This window comes from Astatotilapia calliptera, chromosome 5, assembly GCF_964374335.1.
Source record: "Astatotilapia calliptera chromosome 5, fAstCal68.1, whole genome shotgun sequence".
Taxonomy (NCBI): Eukaryota; Metazoa; Chordata; class Actinopteri; order Cichliformes; family Cichlidae; genus Astatotilapia; species Astatotilapia calliptera.
Genome location: NC_137426.1, coordinates 8,977,367 through 8,999,759, shown reverse-complemented (window position 1 = coordinate 8,999,759; position 22,393 = coordinate 8,977,367). Strand labels below are relative to the sequence as shown.

The 22,393-nt window shown below is 40.1% G+C and overlaps 1 protein-coding gene across 2 annotated transcripts in view; it reads right to left on the bottom strand.

Annotated features, from left to right (window-relative positions):
- The window catches only part of magi3b (membrane associated guanylate kinase, WW and PDZ domain containing 3b), a 125,867-nt gene extending 103,547 nt beyond the window's left edge, over window positions 1–22,320 (bottom strand). Inside the window, exon 1 of one of the 2 annotated variants that reach the window (XM_026167074.2) lies at window positions 20,596–22,320. In XM_026167074.2, the coding sequence (XP_026022859.1) occupies window positions 20,596–20,902 (307 nt within the window). In that variant the 5' untranslated portion in view covers window positions 20,903–22,320. The remainder of the gene's footprint in view (window positions 1–20,595) is intronic. The other variant, XM_026167072.2, reaches the window with a different exon arrangement.
- Window positions 22,321–22,393: the final 73 nt, after the last annotated feature.

Sequence of the window (22,393 nt, the reverse complement as noted above, 5' to 3'; positions counted from 1 at the left end):
ATGAACGTGTTCCCATAACAGTTATAAGCAGTAACACAAATTAAGACATGAATCCCATGAAAACACTTAAAGCACAGACATCAATCAGGGTTCTTCACTTAGTATCTTCACACATGCATTTGAATTGACAAATAACCCAAGGCTGGATCTGTCCAGAATGCTGTAAGTTATATGGGCTGTCAGACTCCGGTTCATGTCCTTGAAGGGAGATGAAAAAGTAATGTAATCGCTCATCCGTGTTGTAGCAATGTCTGACTTTAGATGTATTTGTCAAAACCTCTGAGTTCTAAATATTTTCCCCCAAAACATTTTCAAAGCTTGCTGCTTGATGGAGTGGAAATTTTAACAAAAGACAAACTTGCTTGTCAGTAAAGTAAGAACACAGGTACAGTTTATTTTGGATAGAAGATGTTCAATTAAAGTTAGTGTACAGTAAAGTTTTGCTTGATTGACCAAGACCTTCTTGCTGTGAAGGGACAGTGATAACCACCCACCACCCAATTTAACTAGATCTACATGTACACATATATAATGAATGCAGAGAAAAATTTAGTTTCATAAAAATATGAAACCCTAGTCCTTCGGTGTACAATGCAAAGTTCATATTCAATATCCAAACCTGTCACACTGCGAACTTGTGCTGCCATTTGAAGCTGAGCTTTACTGAAGCTCAATAGATGAATACACAACAAATGCTTCATGTACAGAATTGTTATTTTTCTCAGTAGCAGCCAGACCATGACGTTATTTATTAGCTTTTTCCTCCCCTTTTTAAAGGTCAGTAATGTAATTAAATCAGCTTATATACATCTATCCTTCTTCCACACAGATAAATAAACCCAAATGTTCAGCAGCAACGGTGCATGTCCAAAGGTGCTACTGGTTCAACTGGTTTTCATCAGAAAAGCTCTCTCGCTCTCTGTCAAAGTTCAGCTGCATGGATTCCACACATGCCACTGAGGTGTGTTCAGCCTGTTGACAACATGTAAGCCTTACCCTCCACATCAGTCTGAAAAGCACTCATGATGTCCTCTACTCCCATAATCCTGAGCTCCTCCTTGGCCTGTCAATAAGCCTGTCACAGTGAGCAACATCCCTGTCAGAAAAAAAAACAATGTCTCGCTGGACGGCTGAATGGACAGATGGATAGATGGATGGATGGACAGAAGGATAAGTGGATATATTTGTCTGTGTTCCTCTGTTAGGCCCCTCCAGTGCAACAGTAATCCAGTCTATTTACACAGATCAATTTTTGTTTGTGTTCCAGAGAAACGAAATTGCTTTGGTATGCGGCTGTGAGCCTGGGACATTGTGTGAAATAGCTTGCCAAATGGACTCTTTTCCCAGGTTGTATTGTTCTTCCAATCTTGCATCCTTTTACTGTTAATACAACCTAAAAATTCAAACTGCAGAGGTCTTCCCAGGGCATCTGACTCACAAATATAGAGATATAAGTCTGCAATGCTCAAACCAAATGGGATTTTTATCAATATGAAAATTGGATTTTGTTATTTCTTTTCACAAATCTCTCCGAGTAAAATGTTTACTTTTTCCTTTTTTTTAAGTTTGTTTTTTTAATGTATTTTGGGGTCTTCAAAGGAGCAAAATTAACTTGACTGACAAAATGAAACCTATCCTTGAAAAAGGATCGGCGCTTTATGACGGACATTCACAACTCCTGACAGTTCACTCAAAAATAAATATATATTTTTTCTTCTGGCCTTTTCTGTGACTTATCCATGCCCAGATTTAGAGATAAGGTACACATTTCTGCAGTGGTTGTCTTGAGTAGAACTGAAAAGTACTCCTTGCTTTGCGGTACTCCGTGTGGTGTCAGGGAACAGCGTGCCTTTTCAAAAACATGACCTGGTTGAGCCAAAAAACAAACATATCCACATATTCTGTTGTACGCAGTTTCATGCAGGAGCTATTATCTCTTTTATCTGCAGCCTCACCCAACAAGAGCATCAATCTACCCATGACGAGGGAGTCGAGTTAGTGACAGCGTGACAAGATGGGAACGTTAATGGTATGCCATCTCAGCTTAGCTGTAATGTTGTCTAACCGATGACTTCTTTCAGTTGGTACATTCAGATTGAGAGTTTTTAAAATGTATTTTACAGATTGTTAACACTAGAAGGCGTCTGGCTCCATCACATTCAGTAAACACAGACATTTCTCGAGGTGATATCTCAAATGATCTCAAACCTGGGCATCCTATACCAAAAGGAGCGTTACAGGTCAGAGGATCTAATTGGGGTGAATATATATAACCGACTTGTTGAGACAGACAACAATGCTTTACGTTTAAATACATTCATGAGAACTGCGAGACATTATGCAGCAGGATTCTTCACGCAAGGCTGTTTCTGTGTTTTGAGGAAGAGAGAAACAATACAAGCTTTCCAACTCATTCTTTTTTTGTTAATTGAATATCATATGAAGTGTAAAATAGAAAGGAGTCTGTAATTTGAGATTCACTTAAACGCAAGATTCGATTTCCCTTAATTTAATAATGCTCAAAAATGTATCCTCATAAGTGATTCTATGCATTATTGAGTATGACAGCACCAAACAAGGAAACGATGGGTCTGAACACTCACTTCACAATATCGGAGAGAGCTAAAAATGTCATTTTCATCATTCATATTTTAAATTAACTTTTAGAAGCATTGCCTCTGCTGGTCTCCAATCCAAGAAGCCTTTTCTGTTTTATTAACTGTTCAAATGTCAGCCTGGAGACAGCCACAATCACACACTCGCCATAATAAAATTAATATCGCTCTTGTCAGGCTTTGGTTCTCATTTCAAAATAAATATTACCCATCACACTACATAAGTTATGTGAAAATAAACCTCAGCTTGATGGACAGCTGGACTGCCTTTTGCCGACTTCCATCTTCTACCACATCCAACCTAAAAGTTTTTTGTGTGCGTGTATGTGAATGGATTTGCTTGTAGGTACATTCATGTGTGGGTGAATGCCAATGGCAGGCCTGCTCAGCCAGGTATAAAAACAGTCATCCAGACAGACTGGGGCTCGGGGTCAGAGTCAGCCATGTCAAAACACAAACTGGCTCAGTCTGTTGAATCAGAGGAGAGATCATAATGCCACACTGCATCATCTGGCCTGAAGCGCCAAAGCGCAAACCCATCCCCCAGTATGAAAACTAACAACAACGTCTGAGGTAGTAAATAACTAAGCTTAACAGAGATTAGCATCCAAAATTTGACCTATTTAAAAGTTAGTTTTGAGGTTTACAATTATTCATAGGGAAATACAAACAACAGCTTAAACAATTACACAGTTAATGCAAGTGAGTTTAATTTTTAAGAATTTTTTTCTAGTTTTATTTGTTTTATATGACAGTAAAAAGAATACATTTAATGTCTGAACTGAATGGATGGTAATCAGGTATAGTCAAAATAAGATTATTTCCATATGCAGTAGTTCATATTTGGTGGTATAGCTCTTTTCTTGGATCTTCCTACCTTCCCAATGTATATAAACAAGAATGCTTGAAGGCAGCAGTAAGACAACAGATATGACTGAGTAAGACACAGTATGAAAGGTGGAGCTGCACTGGATGTGGGTTTCAAAGTGGCTTGAAATGTTCAACAACAGTGAGCAGACTAAAAGAACTTAAATAGCAAACTTTATCAGCTGAGCTATCAGCTGCTGTGGGTGGCATCAGATCAGTTGTGACCTGCCTGAACTAACGGCATCTTTGATGTAACGGTGTTACCTTAAATGTTTGGAGAAAAACACATTTTTTTACATTACGCACGTCACTGATGATGTTAGGCTGGAGCGTATGTTACCGTGTATCCCATCTGCATCTGAATAAGCAGGAAAATAAACTGAAAATCAAGACACTTATTCATTATTGCAGCCCTGTAAATATGCAGCTTTCTGTCGCCTGATGCTGTATCAGTTTATACAATAAAGTCTTTTGTTGGTTTCACTGTTGTTCGAATCCCCCAACTAAACAATTGTTATGTGAGAAACCTAACTCCTCACTAAGTGCGTCTGCAACACAACAGGCCCGGACTTGTGCAGATGATGAGGTCATAAACAGAGAGGCGAAACAAAGAGGGAACCAACAGATCTGTATCAAAATTTCAGAGGTATAACCACAATTTGTGACGCATCACTGGCATAGCGCACACAATTGCAGACACAGACCAGAGTGCAACGGAGCAGAGAACAGCTAGTCCTTGAACAAAGGAAGAAAGTTAGCAGAGGAGAATGCTCCATTTTTACTTTTTATTGACCAATTTGCTGCACAGGCAGGCTAAAAGCCTGTCAGCAACACCTGCTTTCATGAACACAGAGTAGTGATGATTGCACTCACGCTTAATGCGTGCTATATACAGAACTGACATGTTATATTTAGTGCAAACAACTACAGTGGGGCAAAAAAGTATTTAGTCAGCCACCGATTGTGCAAGTTCCCCCACCTAAAATGATGACAGAGGTCAGTAATTTGCACCAGAGGTACACTTCAACTGTGAGAGACAGAATGTGAAAAAAAAATCCATGGATCCACATGGTAGGATTTGTAAAGAATTTATTCGTAAATCAGGGTGGAAAATAAGTATTTGGTCAATAACAAAAATACAACTCAATACTTTGTAACATAACCTTTGTTGGCAATAACAGAGGTCAAACGCTTACTATAGGTCTTTACCAGGTTTGCACACACAGTAGCTGGTATTTTGGCCCATTCCTCCATGCAGATCTTCTCGAGAGCAGTGATGTTTTGGGGCTGTCGCCGAGCAACACGGACTTTCAACTCCCGCCACAGATTTTCAATGGGGTTGAGGTCTGGAGACTGGCTAGGCCACTCCAGGACTTTCAAATGCTTCTTACGGAGCCACTCCTTTGTTGCCCGGGCGGTGTGTTTTGGATCATTGTCATGTTGGAAGACCCAGCCTCGTTTCATCTTCAAAGTTCTCACTGATGGAAGGAGGTTTTGGCTCAAAATCTCACGATACATGGCCCCATTCATTCTGTCCTTAACACGGATCAGTCGTCCTGTCCCCTTGGCAGAAAAACAGCCCCATAGCATGATGTTTCCATCCCCATGCTTCACAGTAGGTATGGTGTTCTTGGGATGCAACTCAGTATTCTTCTTCCTCCAAACACGACGAGTTGAGTTTATACCAAAAAGTTCTACTTTGGTTTCATCTGACCACATGACATTCTCCCAATCCTCTGCTGTATCATCCATGTGCTCTCTGGCAAACTTCAGACGGGCCTGGACATGCACTGGCTTCAGCAGCGGAACACGTCTGGCACTGCGGGATTTGATTCCCTGCCGTTGTAGTGTGTTACTGATGGTGACCTTTGTTACTTTGGTCCCAGCTCTCTGCAGGTCATTCACCAGGTCCCCCCGTGTGGTTCTGGGATCTTTGCTCACCGTTCTCATGATCATTTTGACCCCACGGGATGAGATCTTGCGTGGAGCCCCAGATCGAGGGAGATTATCAGTGGTCTTGTATGTCTTCCATTTTCTGATGATTGCTCCCACAGTTGATTTTTTCACACCAAGCTGCTTGCTTATTGTAGATTCACTCTTCCCAGTCTGGTGCAGGTCTACAATACTTTTCCTGGTGTCCTTCGAAAGCTCTTTGGTCTTGGCCATGGTGGAGTTTGGAGTCTGACTGTTTGAGGCTGTGGACAGGTGTCTTTTATACAGATGATGAGTTCAAACAGGTGCCATTCATACAGGTAACGAGTGGGGGACAGAAAAGCTTCTTACAGAAGACGTTACAGGTCTGTGAGAGCCAGAGATTTTCCTTGTTTGAGGTGACCAAATACTTATTTTCCACCCTAATTTACGAATAAATTCTTTACAAATCCTACCATGTGAATTCAAGGATTTTTTTTTCACATTCTGTCTCTCACAGTTGAAGTGTACCTCTGGTGCAAATTACTGACCTCTGTCATCATTTTAAGTGGGGGAACTTGCACAATCGGTGGCTGACTAAATACTTTTTTGCCCCACTGTATATGATTTAAAGTTTGTTTCAAATGCGGGTAAATCAAAGATGTTGACGCATCCCAGTGTGAAAAAACAAATCCTCAAAGCTCTCACATACAGTAAGCAAACAAAAGGGAAGCAGCAGCAGCAGCAATGATGTCAAATTAGATTTTGCTCTCTTTTTATCCACACTGTTAAAACTATTTCAAAGGCTTAGTCTTTTACCTTAGAAACAAACTTTTATGTTGTTAGCTTTTATGTTGTCTCTAAAACAAAACAAATGCCCTAGAAATTTTAAACCTGTTCTGCCTAATTATGGTTACTTAGTTTGCAACAGCTTTGTAATGTGATTTTTTCTTTCTCCTTTTAAAATACTGGGCAGTTTCATCTCTACAGCTTGAATGCTAAGGTTTTTCTCCATCCACAGACACTGTGCAAGCTTGGATTTTAAATAATTTTATATAATTAATTTAAAAACAGCCACTTCACGAAAGTATGTTTCATATTTAAATAAGTCTAAATTAGATGTTGATGGTCATTGTCGCTGATGGTGTTTAATCCTTAAACACCTCAAGAAAGCTTTCAGCATTCTCAATTACTGTCACCCATAATGCAGAGGTACATGATTATGCTTTTAATCCAGTTCAGCTTTTATCACACCATTAAATATCTCTATCAGTCTATATGTACATGTTACAGACAGACAGACATTAATAGATAGATACAACGATTGATACATAGAAATTCATATTAACAAACTATATAAAGAAGAAAGTAAAGCATTTTTAAATGTCAGTGTTTTATGTGTCAGGGCCTAGTAAAAATAACCTCTCTATTATTTTGACTTTTAAAACTATAGCTATTGTACTCTGTTTCAAATGCTTAGAGAGTGTTGAAATAAGAGGTGATGCAAGACAGTGGTAAACATCCCCATGTCCTCAGTTGCTGGATATACAGTTTATAATACACAAAAAACTCCCAGTTTAATATTTGATGCTTCGATTTGTTCAGTTATATATATATTTTTAATTATTTGTATCCTAACTTTTGCAGAAACAGAATTGGTCTTATAAATGGGTTTAAACATCCTTATCGGTGTGTTGTGGTCATCTACAAGTTCAATCCTACAAATTTTCTTCACATTTACAATAAAAAGAGAAAAGAGAAAAATATTTCAGTGTTATTTCCCTGCAAATCTGACAGAGCTCCTCCAGCAGCAGCTGCTACCACTCGTCTCCGCCTATTATTCTTACAAACTGCTACAAAGTCACATTTTTGACAGCGGTTGGTTAGAGAGCCTGAAAAACACAACGAGCTCAATGTTAATCAGCACAAGCCACTCTTGATTTTAGTTTGTTAATCAACTGTGAAACGTGTTCTATATATAATCTAATACAAACACCCTTGTCTTCCTACTTCTTTCTGCATACAGTGAGGGAAGTGGCATTACAGACAATGCCAGCCAAACTGGTTGCATGAATTGTGGAAAATGTAAATCATTAATGGCTGATGCATTAAGATACGTTTTTAGGATGAATTACAACTTATTGTAGAATCAGAATTCTTCATCTCAAATGCTTAAAAATCACCACATGGCTGTGTTGATGGTACGGTTACTAGAATGGGAGCACCTGCCCCCCTCATACCAGTACCAAAACTGTATATTATACAATAGCCTTAACCACAGCTGTTAACAACCATCGGCCATCTGTCCTTCCTCTGATGCCCTTCATCAGCCAGTCAGGATGACCGTGCAAAGCTGTCTGTAATCAGATTAGGCAGTGACTGGGTAACTGGGCCTTTCACATCCACCCATCATTCCATCCCACTGTTAACAACATCTGCGTCATGTGGAGCACCACGTGCATGCTGCGAAAGAGACAAATTAAAGTGCCAATGGGTGTGTGTGCATGTACACAGAGAACCAAAGTAAAGCAGATCTCCATTAACAGGTCCAGTGTTGTTGCTTTCACTGTTCATGACTTGATAAAACACATGCACACGCAAACACACACACAGACACTTACACGAGCATGCTTCAGTCTTCCCTGCCTTTGCAGTTGTAATCCAGGTAGCTGGCAAGCTGCCATCTTTGCTTTGATTAGGTAGCAGAGGTGCAACTTGAAAAATGGGATAAAACTCCTTTGGAAAAACAGGATTTTTTTTCCCATCCAGATGGCTGGTTAAGCATTTCAGCAACAACAACCATCTAATTAGCCCAGTGATTACTTATGTGATCAGAATGAACACAGGGGAGACACAAAATGAGACTATACATCAATTAAAAACCAAACAGCAAGGATGGGCAAGACAAACGTATTTTGCAGTATCACTGCAGTTTAATAATACTGTCTTCAGTGATGTACTTTTTATTCAGGGCCTTAAAATTATACTGAGGTAACAATAAATAATTTGTGGTGATAAGCAGTTGTGAGGAGATTATATCCAGACAAACAGTGGTATTACAAGGGTAAGCCTAAATAACAGTCTTACAAATGATTGCATTCTATGGTAAATTATGATCATATTTATTACCCAGTCTGATCTGAAATCTAAGAGAAGAGAAGAGAAGAGAAGAGAGTGGTCCCCAGCTTTAACGTAATTTATCTCCATATAATTACTGAATCAGAATCTAACAGGTCTAATCTAACATCTTCACTTTCTGGGGCAGTATGTTACAGAGAAAGCAACACTGAGTCAAAGACGAACAGAATGCACTTAGATTATCTCACTCTTGACAGAGAAGCACAAGATATGGTGCATTCTGATGATTAGGTGCGCTGAGATAACCCTGAGACACAGAGCGCCTCTTGCTGTGAACCCTCTGGGAGCCGACATGTGCACACTTCACCTGGTAAAGGGCTCTACAGCCACTCAGATACTGCCTGCCATGGCCTGGCCTGATCCATCCTGTTTCAACACTAATGTCTCATTGGCATTCAGTCACACGCCTGCAGCGAGCAGCGAATGGAAAGCTTGGCACTAGCTCACCGCTATTAAGATTCTACAAAGCCAGCCGTTCCCCTGCCGCCACAAGCACACAGGGAATCACACAGCCAAGGAATAATAAAAGAGCTGGGGGAAGGATAAGCGTAACAGCTGGGCCGCCAGTCACACAGCCAAGATACAGAGACAGGAAAAGGATTTTGGTATAAAATTTAAAGCTCTGCTATTCATAAAGTTTACGGGGTCATCGGCTTGATCCTCAGACTGCAGTACTGGCTAATGAAAATTATATACTCCGAGTGGCCAAATCACCAGTGTAAACACGTAATCGCACTTTCCCCAGTCACCCCCTCCATCCCACCCACTGTCAGCTGCAAAACCATACCGTGACCACTTCATGATGAGCCATATTACTGGCAAGCCTCCCATCATGAGCCACAGAGAGAGCAACCCACTGGCTCATCACCCCTGCCTGTTTATGTCAGCCTATCAACATCTCCCCAGAATCATAAGCTACTTGCTAATCACCCTATGAAAGAGCAGACTAATTCAGATGTCAAGGCCCATTACCTGTGAGCAGTCTAGAGGTGACCTGAGCCCCTATCTTGCAGTGATAAAACCCCATTTTGAGGATAATGCACATTTGTATAATAGGAAGGTGGGAAGTGACACGTTGGCTAAATGTGCAATCACTGAGTGCAGCTGAAGGGGGTGCAGAGACAACTGCATGTAGCAATCATTGTTGCATAAAGATAACGTCCTTCACGCGCTGGGTCAGTCAGCGGCCGTATGGCTGCCGTGCCTCTGGTAAAATAAACAAGCCTCTCAGTCTGAGTGACTCCTCACCAGCCATCTCCTCTAATCTGCTGACACTGACAACGGCGATCCTCATGCAAAAGATGATCCAAGCCACCGTCACATCCAAACCTTTATGTTTTTTCCTCTAATTTAGTTTCACATTTGCACTGATGTACTCAGAAAATAATAATAATTTTAGTGCTATCACATTACAAAAACTATCCTTTCAGGATTTATTTTAATTCCTGGTATTATCCTGTAACACATAGGTTTCTCTGGGTTCTAGGAGACAAAATAATAGCAGTGTTTTAGACCATTTTATGATATTATTAGGTAATGGTGCTGTCTAACAAGTATCTGTGCATTTACTGTATAAATAAACCACGGTTCATTCGGAAAAAGAGCAATGAATGACAGATTTCAATTTCATGTACCGTAGTAAATAAGGCTCATGGCCATAGTTATGGGGAAATAGGAGCAGAGAAAAGAGTTCTTTACAAAGCAGGCAGAAGGAACAGTGGGTAATGAGGCCAAATAGGATGCAGGTCAAAGCAAAAAATGACCATTTTTAGTGCCTATTATTCTTCGTCTACTCAGTCAGCAGTAAAGCCCAACTCCAATTGCAAATAATTTGTTACTATTGGGGCACAGAAAACACAACAGATATATAACGTGATTTTATAACCCCACAATAAATACATATTTATGGGGCCAGGATTAGAATTAGTCATTATATCGCTGTATGAGCGCTAACAGGCATTTAAGAAGACAACAGAGTCTTTAATTGGAACAGAGACTGAAGGCAGGGAGGAAGTGAAATCCCCCAGAACCTTACAAAGATAAAAAATATCCCAGAGGAAATTGTAGATACTGTAAACACCCAAATGCTATTTGTATGCTTTATGGCTTTATGACCGATGCTATTGTAAGCGACTGTAGCAAATTCAATTAGATACACAGTTATACAGTGTAGAAAATGCAACTTCTATGAATGTTTGCTCTTTTTTTCATACAGGATAGATTTGAGTGGAAGTAATCCTCTCTGTATTCCCTGCCCCTGTCTCTCCCAAACACATTAAACAGTGCTACTATGACCCTTGTCCACCACTCTCTGCTCGCTTGGTATTATATACAGTGGGGAAAATAATTCTTTGATTCCCTTGGAATTTTTTCTCCCTTACAAAGAAATGAACACTCATGAACAGATATCCTGTCTCATTCCACTAAAATGAAACATGACTTTTCATTTCTTTGTGTAGTCAAACTTACAAAATCAGCAAAGAATCAAAGAATTATTTCTCCCAAGACATAACTAAAATAGTTTTCTTCCATGTCAGCTAATATATTCAGGTGCAAAAAAGACAATTTAGACTCAATTCTTCAGAATGTATCAGTAACTTTGCCACAATACCCATTATACAGATGTGTATTTTAGTTAATGTTAATCTTTAACTGAAAGAAACCAATAATTCAAAGGTGGTTGTTTATAATTCTGATGAAATTAACTAGAAGTTACAGTTTATCAGCCACTTCAACCACCTCTGCATCTCTCAATACAAGCCTTACTGCAAAGATTTGTATACACACTGTACATTTCACATCCTGCACAGCAATCACCATGAAACACTCTTTATCACTGATCTCAAAACACAGAGTTCCAGCCTTAAACCATCTAATCAAGAGACCTGTTTGCGTTGAGATTGTTGCAGGTGCTAGTGGAAAGTGTTACAGAGCAGCACCAATTTGATTAAAGTGGGAATAATGAGAGGGCTGGAGACCAGGAGTCATGCTATGCCTTTTCACTGCATCCTCCAGCTTTACACTAATACCACAAGATGCCACGCACTTACACATGTACACGCACATGCACAGTGGAGTATCCCGCTCTGGTATAAATGAATTATTGAGGACTTTGAGTAGGGGTGGGAGCAACTTTACGCTTGTTTGTGTTGTAGTCACATTACGCCTCCTCCCACCTTCCCCTCGCCAGCTCCCCCCTCCTCCACTCCCACAAACACACTTTGAGACATGAGAGAGTGGGCCCTCATAGGATGCTATGGGATCTTGGCAGCTCTGCTTTGCAGTAACATTATTAGAAAAATGGTGCAATACTGCTCTGATATTGCTCTTGATATCTTACATTGCCAAAAAACAAAACTACCATTTGGTTTGGATGCAGAAAAAACACATTTGCCAAAACTTCTTGTGATTAGAGACATTAATTTACCTCATATAATTTAAATAATTTTCAAAAAGATATGTGCATGCCCTTTAATGTCCAAAAAGTTGATTCTGTTCATCTGGACATAGCATTTTCAGTGGGAGAAACGTTTCGTCACTCATCCAAGTTACATCTTCAGTCTCAGCTGACTGCAGGTTTCCCCAATCTTATAAACAGTACATTTGCATAATGACTGAAACCAGCCCACTGAAGGAACAATGGGCTGGGAGGTCACCTTCATCCTAATTATGCAAATTCTCATGACCATTGATCAACAACCACTGATCAAAGACCACTGATCAATGGCCATGAGTACCATTCACAGAGAGTTGGGGAATGGCTGCAATCACAGCATTGTAATATGGTGAAAGATGTACTCTTAGGCCCCCTCCTCTCTGAAGAAGTCACTTGGATGAGTAACCAAACGTTTCTCCCACTGAAAATGCTACGTCCAGATCAACACAATCAACTTTTGGAGATTTACTTACCTGGATGATTGAGAATGCATCAAGATGCCCTTTAATGATTGAGAAATGTAAAACTAGAACACATCTACAGCATCATCATTTTAGATGTTGCTTTTTTAAGTTTAGTTTAAATAACTTTATTTTATGTTGGAAACTTCATTAATTTCTTCTCCCTAACAGGGTCTCACATTTCTTGGTGTTAAGTCTTTAGGGAAAAATATGAATATGAGGACAAATTCAGTGTTTCTGTAAAAAGTACCTATTTAGGCTTTTAGTGAGAGAGTCTTACTAAATTTAGGGATATATATTCCATATATAGTGGCACACGTGTTCACAGTCCACACGGGGGAGGGTGGCACACCCACAAGCTAGCAGCCTCAGTACGAGCCAAGGATCAAAGCAGTAAAGAGGAAAATTATAGAGTCGAATGAAAAAGAGAAAGGAATCAATGTCATGTTGTCTGGTGAATTTTTTTTAAACATACTGGAAAACTGTATTACTGACATTTGTTTTGTTATATAAATCTGTTGTGCCTGCTTTTGTTTGGGAATGTAAAAAAATATGCCAGTTAAAGGTTAGTGTATAAAAACTTGTGTTGAGTTAATTATTTGTGCCTTCTTCCAAAAGCAGAGCACTTTATTTTCAGCTATTTCAGTGAGAGAAGAGCCTGTAACTTGTGGGAAACTAAAGATTTTAATTTCTTTTATCATAAAATAATATTTTCCATTAAGAAAAAAGTTATTTTTTTCTTTAGGCTGTGAGTTTTAGTTCTTAAAAAGAAAAATCGAATCTGCAAAATCGGTACTGGCAGGACAAACTGTAAAAAGAAAAAAGAAAAAAAGGAATTGGCTAAGAAAATTGTAATAGGTGCATCTCTAAAATTAATGCACATCATTGTAATCTGAATTTACAAAAACACATCTCTCTCTCTCAGCCTGTCTCTTTCTCTCTGCATGAGTGCTTGCGTGAGGTAAGACAGCAGCACTTCACTACAAACTTGACAGCTGCCTTAGGCACATACGGGAGATGGTTGATGAGAGTCACAAAGGACAAACAAGCTGTATATCAGCAAAGTGCCTTGTATGATGATATAGTGTAAAAGGCCAAACGATACAAAAAGCAGGAATGGGTTCAAAAACAAAAATATTAATTGAACGAAAATAGACTTAGATAAGAATTTAAAATAGTTTGGGCAAATTTGAAAGATTATGTCTTAAAGCTTCACCTATTTGTACAACATTTTAAGAGACAAAACTCTTATAGAAATATATCCATCTTACGCAAAAGTGAAGAGGGAAAGTAAGTACAGAGGCAGCAATAGAAATTAATGAGGCATTAATGAGGCGAGGTTAGAAGGTTGACAATATTCAAGGCTGGAGCAGCACTCCTGCTAATTGTCATACGCAGGTGCTGTTGCAACTGTCTTGTATTTATTGTTTGGTTGTCTTGCTCAAATGTCCCTGTGCAGCACCAACAGAACCACGCTAGCTGATAAACATGGTGATATGCTCGCAGCATAGTGGTATTAAAACAACAGGATGGCTTGAGAAAAAATTGTTTGCTGCTGTGCTTCTCACTGGTAGAGGTTAAGTATCGCAAGTGTCAGATCATCAGCATCTGATTGGAGTAAGCTTTAAAGGGTTCTTTGTCTTATATACCTTTAGATAACATTTAAATTAGATTAGTCTCTCTGTCAAAACCACTTTTCTTAACTTGCGTTAAACACCATGCACAAGTGGATGGTGTTTAACCTTATTATACATAAGGGTGGTTATTGCTATAGCATTTTAAACACAGACCCCACATGGTCAGCTGTTTAGGTTCAAACTAATATCATATACATTTCAACAACAATGTGATGGTTTGTCATGGCTGGCATTTTCAACCTGCTAACTTTGGCAATCACCTGACTTTGCCTCTAGAACAAGGTCCAATGTTTTTTTAAACGTTAGTATCTTAATTTGTATAAGATGGTATAGCACAAAAACTGTAGGAACCAATAATTTCATCTCCCTCAGGATGCAGTGTAAAAATTGATTCTTTAAGCTTTCGTCTAGCTGATTTTTTCTCTTGAGTTTAAACCTCTCTCCCCCAACAAGAAAAAGCTTGTGCATTTAACTTAGAACAGGTGTTATTGCAGTGGTGTTTGTGACAATAAATACACTATTTGTGAACCCATGCATCCATCCATTCATTCAACCATCCATCCACCCATCCATCCACTGGCAGCAGGTTAAGCAGGGTATTCCAAACATTCTCCCCTGCCACATTTTTCAGTTCCTCTCGAAGGATCCCTGAGCATTCCCAGGTCAAGCGGTTCTGGGTCTACTCCAGGGTTTCCTCCCAGTTTAGCGTACATGGAAAACCTCAAAAGGGAAGCACTAAGGAGGTATCCTAACCAGATGCCTGAACCACTTCAGCTGTCTTCTGTTGACATGCAGGAGCAGCATCTCTAGAGATGTTTGATCTCTGTGACATTAAAGAAGTGTATCAACCAAAACAGCCGTACAGTGTCCAGCATCTCAGGGTGAATCTCATCCAGTCATAGTGTCTTACTCCCAGGGAGCTTTTAAACTACCCCGGTGACCTCTGCCTCCTCCACATCAGACATTTTGGCAGGATGTACGAGTTCCTCAAAGTGCTCTTTCCATGGCCCAACAATATTCCAGTCTAGGTTAGCAGTTCTCCTCCCCAACTGAACATGCCCTAAGCCAAGCCCTGTTTAACCTTCCTGAGTTGTTGGCTTGTTTATGGCCTGCTAAATATGCTCCTCCACAGTCTCCACCAAACTCCTACCACACCCAAGTTTTTTTCTTTCGCAACTCCTGAGGATGCAACCCTTTTGGCTGATGCTTCAAGAAATCCCCCCAGGCCAACCAAGCCAGTAAAACTTTCTTCTTCAACCTGACGGCCTCCTCACCACCCGCGTGCACCAGCAGGTCCTTGGTACCTCAGGATGACCTTAGAACAACAGGTCTTGCCAGCAGCCTCAGTAATGGATATTTTAAACATTGCCCATTTGGATACTAAGTCCCCACCCACCTCCAAGATGTCATAGAAATCCTTCCAAATATGGGAGATAAAGACCATACAGGCAGGGACCTGCACCACAAGTTCCCAGTTTGAGTTTTTCAAGTCTATCTAACAACCTTTCCCACCATCTGGACCAACTCACCACTATGCAGTGATCACCTGACAGCTCCACTCCTCTTTTCAGTGTTCAAGACATACAGCTTTGGTTCAGATGACACAACAGCAAAGTCGATCACTGAACTTTATCCTACAGTGCTAATGGTATCAAGCAGATTTCTGAGCCACTTTATGCTTGATCATGGTGTTTGCTATATTCACCAATACCTAGCATAGAAGTCTGATAACAACATAGTGACTGGAGATCACTCTTTTAATAGAATCATATCAATAGTGAAAAGATTCAGCTCCATGACAACTGAGCAACATCAAGAAGATTTTATAGCCGTTTTTACACATGTAATAACAACTCCATTTGGATCAGAAATTGAACAGTCTTTTGCCTGTCAGCTCCTTAGTACAAAGTCTGTGTGATGTCCGACTGCACCCATGTGGCAATTGCACAGGTAATTGTCCAGTGAATTCACAGCAAGTGGACAGTGTTTCCTTCCTCCTGCCCTATTCTATCCAAGCAGCACCCTGACCTTACCAAACTAAATACTTCCTGTAGTGAGAAATCCTTTGAAAGAGCCTATTTCCAGTTATGTGCTACAACTGAGAAAGGGCAACTTCAGACATATTCCCAACCCTATTCTCCCAATGATGTCAGATATTTATTGTATATAGTTAAAAGAAAAGCTATGGTAGTAGCTAAAAGCTGAGTTCGGCTTAGTTTGTCCATAGTAGGTTTTAAAAAACTTTCTCTAAGTAACAAAACCCTATTTTAGCTTTGTATTTCCATGTAGCATTTCAGACTTTCCAAGTCAATTCAGAACAGAATGAGAATCAAAGTGAACATTATGCCGGCTTTTGTTGTCGTTACAGTTATGTCGCCATTGTTCAGTTGTGAGTGAAAAATCTATGTGCTGTTACCACACAGTCATATATGGCAACAATAAAAACATACACTGTGATAATAACCTTTATAGACTCTCTAGAGGAGTGATTTTTATATTTCATTTAAAAGAACTGAAAACCATGGAAACCTGTAAAGTCAGGGGAAAAAACAAGAACTGAAACATTACAGCCTGCTTTAGAAAACAGCAGTAATTAGGTACAAACATGAAACATACTATAGAAAACCACAGGTAAGGTTCTTTAAGCCCATCCATTTGAGGATAGTAGATCTGTGATGTTTTTAATAAATTCAGAAGGAGCCAGCAGGCTGGCTGATGCAATATTATGCTTATATCTCATATAAGTGTCCAGCAGAGATTTGTGCAGTTTCATTTTCTATAATCTATCATCTGCATTACCTCCATTTTAAATTATTAATGAGGTCAATGAAAATTCATCAGTGCCTACAGTTTATTGCATGTATCAGCACAACTTTTTCCTCATTAATTCTTTTCAGCCAACTAACGCCAACGTGATTAAGAATATTTATTTCCAATAAACAATACAGTCAGGTATTTATTTGAGATCCTAAAGCAGGTTGCACAAAGTATACAAAGCAAAACAACAGGAGCAATGAAAATCACGATAGAAGTTTAGAAAGTAATGAAATAATCACCAAAGCGTTGATCATCCAATAACAGATCACCAAGATCAGTTCCCAAGCCAAAGCAGATTAAAAACACAGCTGATGTCTTACTGAATCTGCATAAAAACACTCATAATCAGTTTCAACTCAGTAAGAAAGTGCTATTTCAGCCTTAAATTACGTTGTTACATGTCCTGTTCCAAAGGAGCGGTGTGCACAGTGGCTCTCTGGCTTCATTCAGCTGATTGTCAGAAACATATCTGAGGCAAGAACAGATGTCTCCAGTTATTTGACCAGGCTCTCTGGACTGATGTATTCCCACTCTCACTCAATCCCTCATTTTTTGCAGCCAACTGCAAATCTCTTTGCAACGACAAAGCATCGCCTGTCAGGAAGATGATTCCATTGAGAGGCACTTTCTGATATGAGAGGTGCATTAATGTGATTAACCCACACTCATTATTGCTGCTTGATACAGGGGCTTAGGGGCTCATGTCACTGTGTATTTTTCTCTATTGGCATCAACAGCAGGTAAATGGAAAATGCTACTGTATGAGTAGAATCAGGTAAATCAAACTGTGATCAAGAGCAGGCAACAAAGTGTTATCAATAGCAGAATTACTGCAGCTTTGTACAAACTCAATTATGTAATTTGGGTTCAAAATTGAAAGACAATAAAGAACAAAATTAGCCTCTGAAACTCTGCAGCTTACAGGAACAGATGAATTAAGCTATTTTGCAGATGTGATATGTTCCCATTATCAGAGGAACAATTAAAAAATATTGAAATCAATTAAGATAAAATGAATATCATTTCCAAATCAAAATAATGTTATTCACACACCCCAGAGATGTTTGAGTATTTCACTCAATTACCATTTCATTCAAATAAACCTGTAATTTGGTGACTACTGTTAGATTGCATGACTATATGTATTACGTTTTCCGTCTCCAACTGACGTAGACGAAGAAGAACCAGGGTGCATCAATTTTAAAGCAAGGCCTTGTTTACATGCGTTTCATACATTCACATAGCTAATCTTAGTATTATAAGACAAATGAAGGCTTGTTGCACTAGCTCCACTGTGTACTCCAATGTGAAATTATTCATTTGATGCCAGAGTCATCATCTATTCGGCTGCACAAAAATGGTTACAGGTTGCAAGTATGTTTGATTGCACAGTGACTGAAGCTGCAAACATATAGGAGGCACAGCAGAAAATAACTGTGCAGCGGAAAGGGAATTCTGGGATGCCAATCATAAAGCTTTTCATCAGACATCTTTTCCGCGCTTTAGCTGGGGGTACGGGCAAAAATAGATTCCTGTTCTGAGCGCAAAGCTTCTAATAAAGGCATCTCCTAGCTTAATCAAAGATACCAAATGGGCACATCCAGCTTGTGGCATGTTGTTAAGCCTTAGAAAAGGCATAGTATGAACTTTGTTATTGTAATACCAAAAGGCTATGCATGTGAGGATGTATGTGAAAGAGACTTCTAGGCAGCCTCTAGAGAATATACTATAATGCACCAGAGCAAGCTATAGAAGACTACTTGAAATAGTTTCTACAACTCTTTCAGCTCACATTCACTTTTCGATCAAAGGCTAAGCGAGACAAATCCCCCCACAGACGAGGGGTATGTCTCCCCTCTATCATTTCTCGCATCTCCCCTCTATCATTTCCTCAAATTCCCATTTCTGTCTTTGCACCTCTGTCTTCCCTCCTCACTCTGCCCCACATGTCAGCTTTGTAGGATGCCCATCAGCTCCAGAGGGCAAGACAGGAAGAGCACAAGAAGAAACTGGGAAGAGTATAGTAGAACATCTGGTAGTCCCAGGGACTCTGTCCACTATTAAAGTGGCTTAGTGGGCTTGCTAGTAACAGCTGATCTAGGCCTATTTCCTCCATCAGAGTGGAGAAAATCCACTCGCTAACTCAATTATGTAAGAGATGTGAATTAAACATGAAGCTACCTCATAGGAATGTATACACACAACACAGATGTGCACAGATACATAATACGTAACCATACAATATAAGAATCCCATCTGTATGCTGATGCCGGGGGGCTTTGTGAGGTCTTCTTTGCTAAAGGAACAGTGAAGAGCATGTTAATGAATGAGCGTATGGGCATCTAGGTCAGACTTGTAAGGATGACAGTGAAGAAATATGTGACAAGGAATTTTGCCATCTTTGCCACCTATTACTTCCCTGTGAGCTTTAAAGACCAAAACAGCCTTGCGTGGGAGTCGAGCCTGGAGCAAAGGCAGAGCCGATTTTCTCCCCGTCTCCCTTCATGTCTCTCTCCTTTTGCTTTCCTCTCTCTCCCACTGTGTCTCTCTCTCCTGGCCTTGCTCTATCATTCCTTCAGGCCCTTTATTAATCATCCTTGGTTAGTGGGGCAGAGAGCATGGTGTAAGGAGCTCTGCAGAGTGTAAAGCCATGAAATACACACACCTTCATGTGCATTCACACTAACAGGCTCTGTATTCATAGATCTAGGCAGTTTTGCCTTTAATCTTTTACTTATAAAAGATATAAAACATTATTAATTTAAAAATGCTGAAACACTTCTAAGGATGAAAACACTCACATGCGCACAGACACACCACAAGTTTGCATGTGCACACATACAGCTGATCTTCAGGGATTCTGGCCTGAGGTCCTGAGACTCAGCTGCTGCTGCTGATGTAACCTTTTCAACAGCCTTAGTAGTTGTTGTTTAGACATTCTAGCTCCAGCATGTAGTCAAAGTAAAGTCATCTCCCTCTAACTTAAAACCACAAAGCTGCCCCACCAGTGTCACGAAAACCCTTTACTTCAGGTTGGGTCAGAGCCACAGTGCAGCAACAGCAGCATTACCAAGCCATCCCAGCATTAAAGCAAGAGTTGGGATGTTGAAGCAATCATCCTTAGAAAGCTGGATGGGGAATGATGGGACAGTGGGATAAAACACAGAGCAGTTATCCACACCAACTTCTGTCCAACGGGCAGCAAATAAGCCTGAATAATGGGTGGCAGTAATTAGGCCTTCTTTCTATGCATGTAAGTGCACTTAGCTTAGAAGCTACTGGGCTGCATTCCATTATTACCATTATCACTATTTGCTCTCCCTGAGAAAGTGGTGGTCGAATTGGCCACTTAGATGCTCCGAGACAGTAGGAGATTTATAGTCTAAGTCTGGGCTGTCCTTCAAGAAGTGCAGAATTATTTAGCTGCGGGTAGACAGGGATAGACTAATATTTTTTCTTTACCTTTCTGATTTATTTTGAGGTGGTTAATAAATGTTTATATTGTAAGTACCAAAAGAATTTAAAAACTAGTTATATCAATGTTTGTGTAGTTGTGATGATCATCAATAATGAGTCCTGCATTACTTGGTGTACATACGCATGTGGGTAGTTAGGGTTAGTGTGTGTAACCTATCAAAACGCTCATCTTACAAAAACAGAAACTCGAGTTGCACACCAGCAGTAGCGATGAGGTTTGAAAGTAGTGGACGCACCTGGTTTGACGGTCTTTAAGCGAATCGGTTCCCGAAAGTGACGAATGACAGCCAGTGTGTCCCGGTTTGTAAGTCCACTGACAGGCGTCCCGTTCACCTCCAGCAGAACGTCTCCGTAGTAGGGAAGCTTCCCTACGTGACACACCAGCACGTCCAGTTTCATTTGGCCCAGGTAGGGGAACTGTCCAAGCTCTGCTCCTCCGAGGACCTCCACCACGGAGCCAAAGTCTCCCAGGTTCCCCCATGACACGGCGCACTCCACCACTTTAGAGGACCAGTGTTTCTTCTTCTTCAGTGTTCTAGACATGGTTGTCCCCTTTTCAAATAACTAACAATCTAACTGGTAGGAGTCGCCTCGGCTTTTTGTTGTTAAATGAGCGCGAAGTGATGCGGCCTAATAAACCCTCGTGAGTTATTCTCGCGACCTGCAGGGAATTTCATCTTCTTGACATTTATGAGGCTTATCTTCACCCGTGAATTTGCCGCTGAGCTCTGTCATCCCACGGGCTTATGCTCCGGTGTGCGCACAGTTGCCTTGGTTTCAATAATTCCGAGCGCTTTTTGTGCGTAAAACAGGAGAGTTGACTGCAGCGATATGGTTAACCAGAAGATAATCAAGGTTTTATGCTTTCCATTGCTTCTCTGGAACCATATCCGCGCTTTCCTTCGTCTTGTAGAGGATCCTCAAAACGTGAAGTAGTAATAAAAATATAAACAGAGTATATTTTTACTTACTCGGCGATAGATCGTGGAGTGTCAGACGCTGAAATTTAGTGCGTCAATGAGAAATCCCTCATACCTGTGGGTAGGCTGAAAATAGACGGGCGGCAGCGCTTACCGGTTGGCGGTTTACGCTTTTGAGATCCAGCCCATGATGACTGAGCTGAAAGACATCTGCGAGCGTTTGTCTGCTACAGGTTTGAACACACCTGGCACCGTCAAGAGAGATGTTGCCAAGCTCCGAAACTCCCCTTTTACGCTCAACAGCAGCAGTGTTTTCTAGACTCTCAAGCTGGCTCCATCCTCTGGTGTGATGCGGTACAACATAAAATGGAAATTTAAAAAAAAAAGAAAAAATGAGAACTGAACAACATAGGCTACTGTACCAGAGCAACAACGATTAGAGTAACCTGATGTCATCTTAGATCCTGAAAAAACGAACAAGTTCAGCTTATTTTCTATATAAAATGAGACTCGTGCTGTTGTATTTGGTGGAATAGGTGTGTCATATCGGACTAATTAAAACGCACAAGCATGTAATCCTAATATTAAGCATGCAAAATAAATTACATCTAATTGTGACCCTGCGTTCGTAATGAATGAGTTATGCTTGGGGAGGTAATTTTTGGTCTCCAAAATTAACGTCTACACTACGCCACCTACTGATGTAAACAGTTCTGCACCAGCACCTTTAGGTGCATTTTTCACAAAACACAAACTACAGGAGAGAGTAGACAAAGTAGACAAAGAACTGACAAAAATCAGAAAAACATGAAATGACTGATTTCATTTACTTGTAGAGGCAACAAAAACAGTATTACAGCACATCTTGTGGTATAAAAAAATCCTTTAAGTCATTTAGATTATTATCATATAAATAGCTCTGCTGCTGTAAACCTGACCTTTTACTCAAGAGAAAACTGCACTCCCACCTACATCCAGCCCCGCAGATTCCATCTTCAGAACATGGGTTTTGCATCATACGTTTACATAAAACTAGGTGTTTTGATATACACTATGAGAGAGTATAACACCTCCTTTGTCTTTAAATGTTGGATTTAAATAGACTGTATGTTGA